Source organism: Elgaria multicarinata, chromosome 9 (genome assembly GCF_023053635.1).
Source record: "Elgaria multicarinata webbii isolate HBS135686 ecotype San Diego chromosome 9, rElgMul1.1.pri, whole genome shotgun sequence".
In the NCBI taxonomy this organism is placed as follows: Eukaryota; Metazoa; Chordata; class Lepidosauria; order Squamata; family Anguidae; genus Elgaria; species Elgaria multicarinata.
Genome location: NC_086179.1, coordinates 100,059,818 through 100,073,601, shown reverse-complemented (window position 1 = coordinate 100,073,601; position 13,784 = coordinate 100,059,818). Strand labels below are relative to the sequence as shown.

At 40.6% G+C, this 13,784-nt stretch overlaps 1 protein-coding gene across 1 annotated transcript in view; it reads left to right on the top strand.

Moving 5' to 3' along the window:
• Positions 1-13,784, top strand: part of DYRK4 (dual specificity tyrosine phosphorylation regulated kinase 4) — a 113,906-nt gene that overhangs the window by 17,797 nt on the left and 82,325 nt on the right. The window contains exons 4-6 of the mRNA XM_063133436.1: positions 3,641-3,732; positions 3,923-4,060; positions 10,991-11,140. Of these exons, the coding sequence (XP_062989506.1) occupies positions 3,641-3,732; positions 3,923-4,060; positions 10,991-11,140 (380 nt within the window). The remainder of the gene's footprint in view (positions 1-3,640; positions 3,733-3,922; positions 4,061-10,990; positions 11,141-13,784) is intronic.

The following is a 13,784-nucleotide window of genomic DNA, read 5'->3' as shown; positions in this document are numbered from 1 at the left end:
TCCATCTGTTCGCCTCCCTATAGTCTCTTTTTACTTTAAAATCAAGGCTTACCAATGCATGATCCGTTACTTTTATTACCCCTAATTTTGTATTACATACCTTTGTTACTAAATCCTTTGAGACAAAGATATAATCTATCCTAGAGAAAGTTTTATGAACTGGAGAATAATATGTGTACCCAGGCTCCCCCATCCTCGTTAATCGCCACCCATCAACATAATCCTTCTCTTTTATTATTTTATTTAAAATTGTAATATTATTTCTTATTTCAAACCTAGTAGGGTTAGACCTGTCTACTCTATTGTCCATAACCATATTAAAATCTCCAGCTAAAATAACATACCCTCTTTTAAATTCCTCTATTTCCCTAAATAATTCTTTAAAAAATTCTTTTTGTCTCTCATTTGGGGCATATACATTAATTAAGGTATAATAATTACCTTCCAATTGCCCTTGTATCATAATGTATCTCCCTTTCTCATCCTTTTTACTCTTTTCTATATTAAATCCACTTTTCTTCGAAATTATTATAGCCACCCCATTTTTTTTTGAGGTCCCCAGGGATTTTTCATAGTAACTTGACCATTTTAAACATATTTCATTCATGATGCGTTTCCTGCAGAAAGATAAAGTCAGCCCCCTCTTTATTTAACAATTGCTCAATTCTTTTCCTTTTAACAACTGCCCCTAAACCTTTGACATTGAGTGTTGAGATTCGTATCTTCTTATCCATAATCTTTTTGCTTAATTTCTTTTAGATCCCTTGTGCACCCCCGCATTATTAACAAAAACATAAATTTTAACATATAACAACATATAAACACTTTTTAACTCCCCCTCCCCTTTTCCCCTTCAAATCCCCTCCCTCCCCTCCCCTCTCCCCCTTCCCCCCCTCTACTACTCCATAGGTGGAACACCCCGGTCGTGGCCAACACCTTAAGGGGGGGGAATGAAGCCCACAGTTCTGAGATGGCAAACCTCCCACTCATTTTTTTATTTTTTATTAACTCCCTTATATTAAAGCTTTATTTCTCACTTGGGCCTGGGCCTTCTTCCTTTCCTTCTTCTTGCTGAGGTGACAAATCACTGTCCACCCCCAGACTTCTCAGCAGCTCCATCCCCTGCTCCAGCGAAATTACTCTGTGCTGTTTTCCATCTCACATAAATCTCAGGAACACTGGGTAACCCCATGAGTAAGCAATGCCCACCCGCTTAAGCTTTGCCAAAATCGGTTTTACACTTCTTCTCCAGACAATGGTTTGCTGACAGAGATCATTGTAGATTTGGACTGACGTTTCTTGAAACTTCAACGTTGCTATTGGTCTCAGCTTTTTCATAAGTTGCTCCTTGTAATAATTGCCAAATTTGACCAAAATGTCTCTTGGCATAGCTCTTGCTCTATTCCCAGCTACTCTGTGGATTCTAACAATGTCCTGCTGTATTATATCGATGTCAGAAACCAGCTCTTTGAACCATCCTAAAATACACATTCTTAAATTTTCATCTTGTGTTTCTGGGAAATTTTTAATTTGAAGATTTCCCCGTCTCTTGTTCTTCCAAATGAATCAGCCTCTTCTCGTGCAGATCAAATTTAATATTATGCTGGATTAACTGCTGTTCATTCAAATCCACTTGTTTTGAAATTTGATTGACTTCTGTTTTAATCTCTTTTACATCTTTCTCAACTTTTACAACTGAAGTATGCAAGTTTTCCATTTTTTTGAAAATTTCTTCCTTAATCAATTTCATTTCTTGAAGCATTGCTTCGTTATTGCTTTTAATGAACTCCTTTAAGTTGGTCTGCAGTTCGTCGAGTGCTGATTTTGGCCCAATGCCAGCTTCTGCCGCCATCTTTCCGCTTTGTTGCTGTTCACTGTTTTGTTTATTTTCCAGACCGTTTTCTTCTCCGTTGCTATCACCAGGGATGTCAGTTTTAGTCAATCTTGCTGCTGTGTGATTTGAGGGATGTAACTTTTCTCTCACCCAGATGGGATTTCTAGCTTTATTTTTCTTTTTTCTAACTACTCTTCTAACTACTGGGCGGAAGTCGATCACATCAATAAATCACAATTTTTTGATCCTTCCTTCGCCTCAGTGAGTTATTTAATGCATTTATTTAATTCTTCTAGGTAATGATTAGTTACTATCTCTGCATTCCGATAACGCTGTGATTTATAGCCTGAAAGTCTTCCTTAGATCTGTTGCGCAGCTTCCCAAAACCGAAAGTAACCAAGCTTTACCTCTTTACAGCTCTCTGAAAGACATTTCAAACTTTTCCACTTGCAGAGATATTTCACCACTCATTATTATAAACAGTACTCACATTTCATGCCAATTAAATGGAGATAATTACGTTTCTAGGCTTTCTTCTCCGGAGCTGAGAAAAAGTTTACCACTCCATTGAACCGTCAGGCTCCACCCCCACTTGTTAGTTTTTAAGGTGCCATGACACTATTCATTGTTTTTCATGTGACACAGGGTCACACTGCTACCTGTCTGGAATTTTTCAAGGCTTAAGCTAGTTTAACAGTCATTGTCCGTCCCTCTTGCAGAGAATTCTCAGCACCCTCAGCAAACTGCATTTCCCAAGATCCTTAAGGGCAGGGATTTCGAGTGGATCCCGGTGGGTTGGGCTGAATCCCTAAGGTTGCAGTCCTAAGGGATGGCTGGGGATACCTTGTATTCCCATATCCCCAGTCTCCTCACCTCCCCACCCCCAGGAATGCCCCCTTCACCCTCTCCACAGGGCCAGGCAAAGCTGGTAATAGGCCCAGGCCAAATGGGAAATGTAGGCACCATTTCAAACTGCTCATTAAGTATTTTTAATCAATTCTAAATACATATGAACTAGAACGATTTACACAAAAGGTAATGGCAAGCACTTTTATTCCAGATGTATATGACATCACTTCTTCACATTCAGAAATGCTTTACATCAGTGGTTCTCAACCTTCCTAATGCCGCGACCCTTTAATACAGTTCCTCATGTTGTGGTGACCCCCAACCATAAAATTATTTTCGTTCTTCTCTACACGATCCATTGTCATGGGATGGTTTGCTAATGAAAATAATACATAACAATAGCTTTAATAATACAAAAGATGATACATGACATAGTTCAGTCAATACAGTTTCCTAAGACCATCGGAAATATGTGTTTTCCAATGGTCTTAGGCGACCCCTGTGAAAGGGTCGTTCGACCCCCAAAGGGGTCCCGACCCACAGGTTGAGAACTGCTGCTTTACATGCTTTTCTTTGGGAAAATTCATGCTGGAGATGGGTGTGTGTGTGTGAAGACACCTTGGTTTTTTGGCTGTCTCAAAATGGAGTCAGTACTGCTCACTCACAGGAGAGCTACTTTGTAACAAATCTTTACCAAAGGGTCCCCCTTTGCCTCTACCAGGGGGACTCGGAGTAGCTCCCCCTCGAAATCGTAGGCCTCTGCCCAGCCCTGGCTCTACGAGCTTGCGTTTGCAACTGAACTTGTCTAAGGCTGCAATCCTATGTACACTTCCCTGAGAATAAGACTCACTGAATGTAGTGGGACTTACTGCTAAGAAAATATACACAGGATTGTGATGTAAAACTGATATGTTTTAAATTTATACACCTATATGTACCCTATATTTTTCCAAACAGGAAAGACTCCAAAATGTGACATATACCATACAGCAAGCAAAACCAAGATAGATCAAACCTCAACTGAGGCAGGTTATACTCAATTATCTTTGGTAAGCTATCAAGTTATAATGATTCATAATATCCACTACATCAGTTGTTGAGCTGTATGTGTCTACATGCTGTTTTATAGGTCCAAAATAATGAAAATGAGAACTGTTTGAGAGCTAGAGATTGAAAGAAAGAGAGAAAGAGAGACAGACAGAGGTTTAAAGCTCAAAATAGCTTGCTTTACTGTTACAGACTCTACTTGAGCCCAAAACTACAGTCCAAAGACAGCGGGAAGTGCCTCCTTTAATCACCCAAGAAACCACATCCCTGACACATAAGTTCAAGAAAGGAAACCTAGGGCTGACAAATCATAAGGATCGACATCAGCAGGTGAGGTCAACACTAAATGCTTGGTTTATTCTTAGCAGTATCCTCCCACCCAGCATGTGTGTGTGTGGGGGGGGGGACTTGTTGATCAGGTGAAAAGACCTGCCCCTGCCGACACAGTTGTTTACATGTTCCCCAGAAACACTGGATTGTATCTTGAGGAAGCAGTCCCCACTTTGCTGTCTATGGGGTAGCTGTAAAGAGGCCCCAATTCAATATGTTTGAGGATAACTTGTTCCTTCTAAACATAACTCAAGACTTAGCATGGCAACAGCTACTTGCTGTTTGAAGTTGCATTCTAAGGCTTCTCATTGGTTCTGCAGCAGAGAACAGCAATGCAATCTGTATCACTCTCCACTGCTAGTAAGGATGCTTCCTAACAGAGCACTACCTAGAAAAGCATTGTTCAGCTATTTTGTTTTTGTGGTAAGGGATGGGAAAAGTAGTGGAAAATACACATGGAAGATAATTCTGTGAATGAGGCAGGGTGACTATGCCAGACTTTGTCTCAGTCCAGGTTGGATGCGGGGGCGGGGGAGGAAGGCAATAGCCTCTGACACGAATTCTGAGTTCAGAAGGGAGGCTGCGGAGTCCACGTTGTTTGGACTTATTCTGTATTCTGAGCCTGAGTTTGTCTGGGCCTGTGGTTGGGAAACCCAGAGGCTGATCCTGGTTAAGGAATTATGGTATAAACTGTTCTCTGCTGGTTTATATTGGGACTTCAAAGACTCAAAGCCAATTACAGAAATGACTGCAGTAAAAGCCTGAGAAAAACTTGAGTCTCAATATTGGTACATCAGAATTTGACAGATTATGCAATAATCTAACCCTTACCCTAAATGGGGTACAATTATTTTTGCCCTCAACCAAAACAAAGCCTGTCTTTCCTCCTTCAAATCCTGATTTTAGGCTTAGTCCTCATCCAACGTGATGCTTGATTATGCTCAGTTACATTTACTAACATTCATCTGTTGATGACAACTGTCTTTTATCTATTACTCCCTAGGCTCATCCCCCTGCATGTAGTCTAATTGTAGATTGGATCAGGAACCTAACTTTTCCTTACTCTGTAAACTGCCATGTACACCCCACTGCCACTACAAAACAGTAATATGCCAGATCACACAGACATGCTATTTTAAGATTCCTGGGTTATTTAGTATTTGGACGTGTCATGCTTTAACACATACACCAAAGGATAAGTCCCTCCAGACTTCATGTGGAATACTGGGTGCAGTTCTGGGCACTGCACTTTAAAAACGATATTGAACAGCTGAGAGGATAGTGACAAAGATGATGAGATGCCTGGAGACCACGTCCTATGAGGAAAGGTGTAGGGCCTGTTTAGCATGGAGAAGAGACAATATGATCACCAGCTTCAAATATTTGAAGGACTGCCATGTAGATGGAGCAGATTTGTTTTCTGTTGCTCTGGAGCAGCTTTCCCCTATCTGGTATCTTCCAGATAGATGTTTTGCACTACAACTCCCAGGATTCCTGACCATTGGCCATGCTGACTGGGCTGATGGGAATTGAAGTCCAATACATCTGCAAGGCACGAGGTTGGGTAAATATGTTCTAGAGGCTAAGACCCAAACCAATTGGTTCAAATGGTGAGAAAAAGGATATAGACTCAACATTAAGAAAACATCTGATGGCACAAGCTGTTCAGCAATAGGACAGACCACTTCAGAAGGTGGTGGCCACCTAGCAGAGATGCTGTAGTAGTTGATTTCCTGCATTGGCAGGGAGTTGAGCTTCTGTGTCCTCTCGGAGCAGGGGGCAGTGATGGTGGTGGTGTCAGGCTGCCCATCTTTTATGCACCAGCCACAGAGAACTGATGCAATCTTTTCCAAGGTAGCAGAAGGTCTCTTGGAGACAGTGTAAGGCAGTGATACTAAGATGATTAATATTTATTAATACAGCCAATAATGCTAAGATGATTCATATTTTTCAAGAATAATCCCTCTTCTACTTTTCCTCTTTTCTCCCTTTCCCTCATGGGTCCAGGCTCCTAGACTGAAAACTTACGAGCTAGGCTTCCCACCATTCCCTGAACTATACATTTCTTCTTTAAAAAAACTTTCCATTGCTTATTTGCAAGTGTCACCTTGAGTTATTTAAAAATAGGCCAAAATCAGACTGGCTTGACCTTTAGGCAGGGTGAGGTTGCCTACCTCAGGCAGCAGATGTGGAGGTATAATTAAAGGGCGGCAAATGTATTTAGTTTATTATATTTTTATTATGTGGTTTACCATTTAGCTTTTTTGCCTCAGGCACCAAAATACTTTGGGTCTTACTGTAAGTTTGCAGCCCTCTCACTATGAAAGTTTCTCTTTTGTATGTAGGAGCTCCAAGCCTTGACCTAGAATCCTGTTCAACAGTTCCTAATGGAGAAATAGCTTTGTATGTGCAGCTGCTGCCTCTGTAGTCGGACTGGGTAGACTGAAAGCACACCGAGACCCATTTGCATATGCAGCTCTTTGTCAGCCTACTAGTATACATATGGAAGTCTGCTTCTACTACGGGTGTGCACGGACCCCCCACTCTACCCCGTGGGCCGATCCGAAAATTTCGGATCGGCCCGCTCCGCTCCGAGCCGCTCCGCCCATACTCCGCTCCTCTTCGCCGCGGAGCTCCAGCTCCGAATCGGAGCTCTGCAGTGGAGGGGAGTGGTGCCAGGTAAGGATGGGAGAGGAGGGCGGGGGGGTTACCGGGCCCTGCCGCCGTCGCCGCCCGTGCGGCGATGGCGGCAGAGCCCAGTAAGGGACCAAGGGGGAGGGGGGGCCTTACTTGCCTCCGTCCGCGGTCCGTGGGCTTCTTCAATTGAGCCTGCGGTTCAGCCAGGAAGTCTGGGCCACAAGTGCGGCCTAGACTTCCTGGTTGAACCGCGGGCTCAATTGAAGAAGCCGAGGGACCGCGGACAGAGGCAGGTAAGGGAGAGGAGGGGGCATTTACTGGGCCCTGCCACTGTCGCTGCATGGGCGACAGCGACAGTGGCAGGGCCCGGTAAACCCCACTTACCTTTCCGGCGGAGCTCTGGATCGAGGCGAAGGATCCGCCTTCACCTCGATCCTCTTCGCCACGCTCCGCTGGGCCCCCAATCCTATTCGCCTCCACCTTAAGGGGAGGTGAAGCACCCCGCTCCGCTTCTAATTTGCCGGTCCAATTAGAAGCGGAGCACATCCCTAGCTTCCACATGGAGTAGGGTGAAGATAATTGTTGGTGATATTAGCCAGGATCCAAAGAGCTGTTCAACTAGTCCTTATTGAACAACTTCTTTTTTTTTTTTTGCATTTTTTTAAAATTTCACCAATGCAGACATCACATATAATACATACAAACAAAGGTATACATGAAACAACTACAGTTACAATAAAAACATTTAAGGGTAAGGTTAAAGTACATTTTTTAGCCCTCTTCCTGTCGAAAATGCCAACTAATTTCTTAATTACCATTTATATGTCAATCAAATTCAGTTCTTTCTTATGATTTATCTGAGTCTCATACATTGGATTCACAGATTCAAACTTCATGTCTCTCTAATCCCTCCTCCTTTCCTCTCTTTCCCCATCTTAATACTAAAATCCACAAACAAATACATCATTTTTCTCTCTCTTTCAGATGTTCTATCAAAAGTTTCCATTCCAGCATAAACATAGTTGTTGGCCTTTCTCTCATTATCGCTGTGAGTTTTGCCATCTCTGCAAGTTCCAACATCTTCAACATCCATTCGTCCATTGTTGGCATTGTTTCATTCTTCCAGTTTTGTGCGTATAACAATCTTGCTGCCGTTGTCATATACAAAAATAAAGTCGTCACCCCCCTCTTCTCTTTTATTTGTTTGTCCATTAGTCCAAGTAAGAAAGCTTCCGGTTTCATTTCTCTGATTTTCTTTAATATTTTTTGAATTAAGGAATATATTTGAGTCCAAAATCTCCTGTCTTTTTTACAAGTCCACCAAAGGTGATAAAAAGTTCCTTCTTTCTTACATTTCCAACTATTTCTTGAGGCATCTTTAAACATTTTAGGTAATTTTACTGGTGACATATACCATCTATACATCATCTTATAAAAATTCTCTTTAGGTTTTGCACATAATGTAAATTTTAAACCCTTTCCCCACATATTTTCCCACTCTTCCATTAAGACATTATGTCCAAAATTTTGTGCCCATTTTTATCTTTTACTTGTTCATGTTCCATCTCATATCTTAACAACAATTTATACATCTTTGCAATAACATGTTCAACATATTTCAAATTAAGATTTTGTTTGTTCAAACCCATGATTTTTCTTATCTATATTCCTTTTCTGTTTTCTTATCTATTCTTATCATCCACAATAAACAGCAGGCAGAGAAATATACTTTGAGGTCTGGCAACCCCAGTCCTCCTCTTTCTTTTGCATCCTGCAGTATTTTAATTTTAACTCTTGGTTCTTTTGCTTGCCAGATAAATTTGGTTATCTCTCTCTGCCACTGCTTAAATGGTAGGTCCGATGTTACAATAGTACAGTTTGAAACAAAAATAACATTCTTGGCAGTACATTCATTTTGATTGTTGCAATTCTCCCCAGAAGTGACAGTTGGACCTTTTCCCATTGCTCCAAATCCCTTTTAACCTCATTCCATACCTTAACATAATTATTTTGAAATAACATACAATTCATATTTGTTAATACAATTCCCAAATATTTTATCTTCTTTTCAATTTGGAAACCTGTCTTTTCTATCAATTTTACTTGTTCTTGAGAATTCATATACTTTGTTAACATCTTTGTGTTTTGTTTATTAACTTTAAAACCTGCCACTGCCCCAAATTCTTTCAATTTACTCATCAGAGTTTCAATGCCCTTTAAAGGATCCACCAAAGTAAACACCAACTCATCTGCAAAGGCCCTCAATTTATGTATCTCCTTTTTATCTTTATTCTTCTGATTCATTCTTCTTGTCTTATATCTCGATTCAGCAGCTCCAACACTAAAATAAATAATAGTGGTGACAATGGGCATCCCCATTGTCTCCATTTATAATTATTTGCACTTTTTTAGAGGTATAGATGGATTTCACCCATTTTATAAAATGTTCTCCAAAGTCCAGTTCTTCTAAAGTTCTGAATAAAAAGTTCCAGTTAAGATTATTGAATGATTTCTCTGCATCTAAGAAGATCAAAGCCGCTTCCCCCCCCCCCCCCGGATGTTATTTGAAATATTCCACCACATTTAAAATTGTTCTTACATGGCCTTTGTTCTTTTGAAATTCTTGGTAAATTTTGTTTTTTAAATATATTTGTCCATTAAATCAACTGAAATATCTTGTCTGTTATACAAATTTGAATAATACTGGTGGAAAGCTCTTTGTATATCTTTGTTCTCTATTAGTTCTCTTCCATTCTCTTTTATATTAACTATTATTCTCTTTTCTTTTTCTTTTCTTAATTTATAAACCAACCATTTTCCTGGTTTATTTGCTGATTCAAAATTTCTTTGCTTCACGAAATCGTTAACATTGATAATTGTTGTTGAAGCATTTTAATTTGTCATATAATACTTGCTTTTCCAGGTGCTTTCTTTAAGGGTTCTTCATTTTTCTTAATCTCACTCAAAATATTTTGAGTTTCCTCTTCTCTTTTTCTCTTCAATTGTGTGTTTTGTTGAATAAAATATCCTCTGATAGCCTTACTTAAATCCCAAACCATTCGCAGGTCAGTTCCCTTATTCAAATACAGTTCAAAATATTCTTTCAAATTTTTTTCCATTTTCCACTATCTTTTTATCTTGCAGTAAAGTCTCATTTAATCTCCATCTGAATGTATTTCCTCTTCTCCTATATACCATCAATATAGGATTATGATCTGAAAATGATTTTGGCAAAAATTCTATTCTACTAACTTCTGTAAGCAATTCTTTAGTTGTCAAGATCATGTCTATTCTTCAAAAGGTTTTATGCCTTTCTGAAAAATAGGTATACTCATTTGAGCTACCATTTCTGTAACAATTTCTGTTTCTTGAAAAGCAACCTCCCATTCCATATTGCAAGTTTTTGTGAAGTTGAGTAGTTTTAAAGTAAATTATAATACAGCCATGGAGGGATCAGTAACTCGCCAAACAATATATTAAATTTTTTAAAGTATTGTGTTAACACATGCCACAACATTTTCAACCATTTCGCTTTTTTCCCTCTGAAAAATATGATGAACTTAAAAAAGAAAAGAAAAGGCAATTCCCCTTTCCCCTCTGCCAAATTTGCAAAAGTTTTGAATTAACATTTTAAAATTAGAAGCTGACATTATTTTCCTCACAAATGAAAAACAGGTGCAACAATTAAAAAACCCCACATTTCCTGACCAATTATTTTTATTAGAATATCAGTAAATAAAAATGTGTATCCAAAATGCGAATTTCAAATTTTCCCAGGTGGTACAGGTATCACAATCTTGGTTTTTTAAACCATGATTATCAAACCAGGAATAAGCCATGTGCCTGCATGCTTCCTCTTCACCTTCCTTTTTCCTCCTCTCCTCACATGCATGTTTTAATTGAAAATATCCTTGTTTGTTAAAATATAAATTCTCCTAAACTAGGAAAAAGTTGTTGAAGAGCTTCCTATGAACCAAGATATTTGTAGGAAGCTCTTAAACCACAGTTTCCCAGATCAGATGTCACTGAAAACAGCAGGTAAGAAACAAGGATACCTTTGTGCCACGTGCATGAGGGGATGAGGGATACCGAGGGGGCAAGAAGCGCATGTCCAGGCATATGTCTTGCTATGGTCATAATGGCTGACTAGTGTGACCAGCTAAAACTTGTTAGCCAGTTTTTATACATATTAAAATAGCTGTTTGCTATTAATTTTATTTAAGTGTGCCTTTCTCTCAAATATTATATAGCCAAATTCATGCTATTTCTATTGTACGTTTATATTTTCATTAGAAATTAAATAGCAGCATTAGTGTGCTCCCTCATCTGGAATACCAAGTTAAGACCAATTTGGTTTCAAGTGCTGTAAAATCCCAACTACAAGATGCTATCCTTCCACAAATAGCCACAAAGAACTTGCAGAATGTAAATACATTGCATCAGGTAAGGTGAACAAAGTTTAGGTGCTTTTTTTTGCTTACTTATTTAGCATTTCCTTGTAGTTATAAGAAAAGCTAAGTGGTTGGGGGAATACTGTGTGAATACACATTATGGTGTCAATAATTTTGTGAATATTCATGCTTACCAGAAATTCTTAAGATTCGTAAAGGGAGAAAACTCTTAAACAGTAAACAGACAGTAAACAGTAAACAGTCCTGGCTGGGATAATGGTCTTCAAGACCCACTGAAGATTAATGGGAGCCTTCTGCCAGGCTGGGAAAGGGAGGGAGCAAGACAGGCAACAACTGGAGTGACCTCCAATTGTTAACTACATAAGACACGGAATTGGAAAATTGGAGATGTAAGTTCCAGCCCACCATAGAGAAGGGGAGAAACAAGGCCCGAGTCAACACAGGACATAGGGGCCCAGTCACCATACGCTCATGTTAGAGGCAAACCCAGACATTTTCAGGACATGAACCTGTTGTAAGAGTCAGGGTTGCTGCTGGGTTTTTGTTTCTTGAATCCAGAAGCAGGAGGCCTGTAAAAATTCTGGAACCGTGTGTTCTTCCTGTATATGTTCAGGGCTGGGCAGGGGGGGTGCAGTGGGGCCAGTTGGCATGGGCCTACGATTTTGAGGGGGTCTACTCTGAGTCCCCCTGGTAGAGGCAAAGATGTCTTATATACATCTTGAATAAAAGTACTTGCCATTACCTTTTTTATAAATCATTCTAGTCCATATGTATTTAGAACTGATTAAAAAATACTTAATGAGCACTTTAAAATGGAGCCTACATTTCCCATCTGGCCCAGGCCTATGACCAGCTTTGCCGGCCCTGCATGTGTTCTGAGGCCATAGTGTTTCTGCAAAGTGCTCTTTTGTGTGTGTAAAGTGACCTTCCTTTATAGTTCCCATCACCAGTTCTCCTTTCTGCAGGAACCAATAAATTCTGTCCATGCTTTGTATTCAACAATTATTTCTGCTAGCCAGGGCATATACTGAAAAAGTCCCTGAGCACATGAAGAATGCCTTTCCCTTTCAACTGAGACCAGCATTGCTCTGAGTTTCTGAACATGTGTTACAGATCTGGAAGGCAGGATTACTTTCTCTACCGATGGATACTTTCTTGGCAAGGGTTCCCCCAAAAGAATTATTGATAGGCTGCTAAGCCTCCTGAGATACTCTAGTCCAAGGATAGGGAAACTCTGTGAACTTATGGGCACATCTAGAATTCTGAGGGAGTGTCAAGGGCACCATACTAAAAATGTCTTGTCTTTCTCATGCATGCATGCATGCACTCCCCCCCCTCCCCACATACTTAGCGCTTTCCAAAACACACCTCCGCCACTCAACCCTCTCTGTAAGGCATTTTTAGGAAGGATTCCCAGAGAAGAAGATTGCCTTGCCTCCACCCGTTTCCAAGCACACAGAAGCAACACAGGACAGGTGGAAATCTAGGGGCCAGATTTTCACCAAGCAGGATATAAGCAGTTTGAAAACGGTATATGGAATGTGACACGGGCCCCAACAGTTGTCAGTGCACTTCAATACCGTTATAAAGTAGTAGTGTAGATCGTACCAGGATATGTCTACTTGGGGTATATACTCCATTGTGGTTGCAAAGTTGTGCACTTCTGTTTAGATGATGCAGCTGGCTATTTACAGACGCATTGTGGTATCGGTCTCGAAGCTGTGCATTTTCATGGCACCATTTTACCATGTATTTTAACTTTGCTCCACTGTCGCCATGGTTCTCTGGGCATCTGCTGTTGGTGGGGTGAATGTGGCTTAGGATGGTGGGTGTACTTTGGGCACTAATTGGCAGAAGGGAAAGTCACGTGGGGCGGGGGTGGGGGGAGAGCAGAGGTCTAACTATGCCTACCCAGAAGTAAAGTCATTGCTTCAATTGGCACTACGCTTTAGGGGACTTGTGGGGTGGAGGTGCCTCGCAAATTTGCCAAGCCCTGCAGAACTAATGGTGTGCCAGGGGAATTATGCACTTTTCGGAGGCCATGTATAAATAAAGCCATTTGCTACCCTTCCTCCCCACTTGTCCAGATGTTTTGGAGATGGGGAATGTGGGGGGAGTAGAGAAATGGAAGCAAGAACTGCAAAGCAGCCTATGACACATATCTCTCTGGGCTACCATGGCATTCAGCCGAGCGGCGTTTGAGAGGAACAACAAAGAACACACACTAGGAAAATGCAGAGGTGTGTTGTGGCGGTGTGCATGCAACCAAAATATGGTCACCTTAGCTTAGAACACCCCAAACTAGACAGACAAGAGCAGGGTCCAGTAATGCCATGGGCGTCTGCAGGAATTTTTCCAGAGTGGGAAGAGCAAAGGGAACTAACAGAGAACAAAGATATACAAAGAGCTTTCCACCAGTATTATTTCCATATTTCACAGCAAAATTTAACTGTTATGGAACCTTATTTATTTATTATTTATTAATAACCTGATTTTTCCCCTCTTGAAAGGAGCAAGGCAGCCTATATGATCCATATCTCCTCCTCTCCCTTTTATCCTTACAACAACCCTGTGAAGTAGGTTAGGCTGAGAGTCAGGGACTGGCCCAAAGTCACCCAGTGAACCATATGGTTGAGTGGGGACTAGAACCCGGATCTCCCGAGTACCAGTTCTGT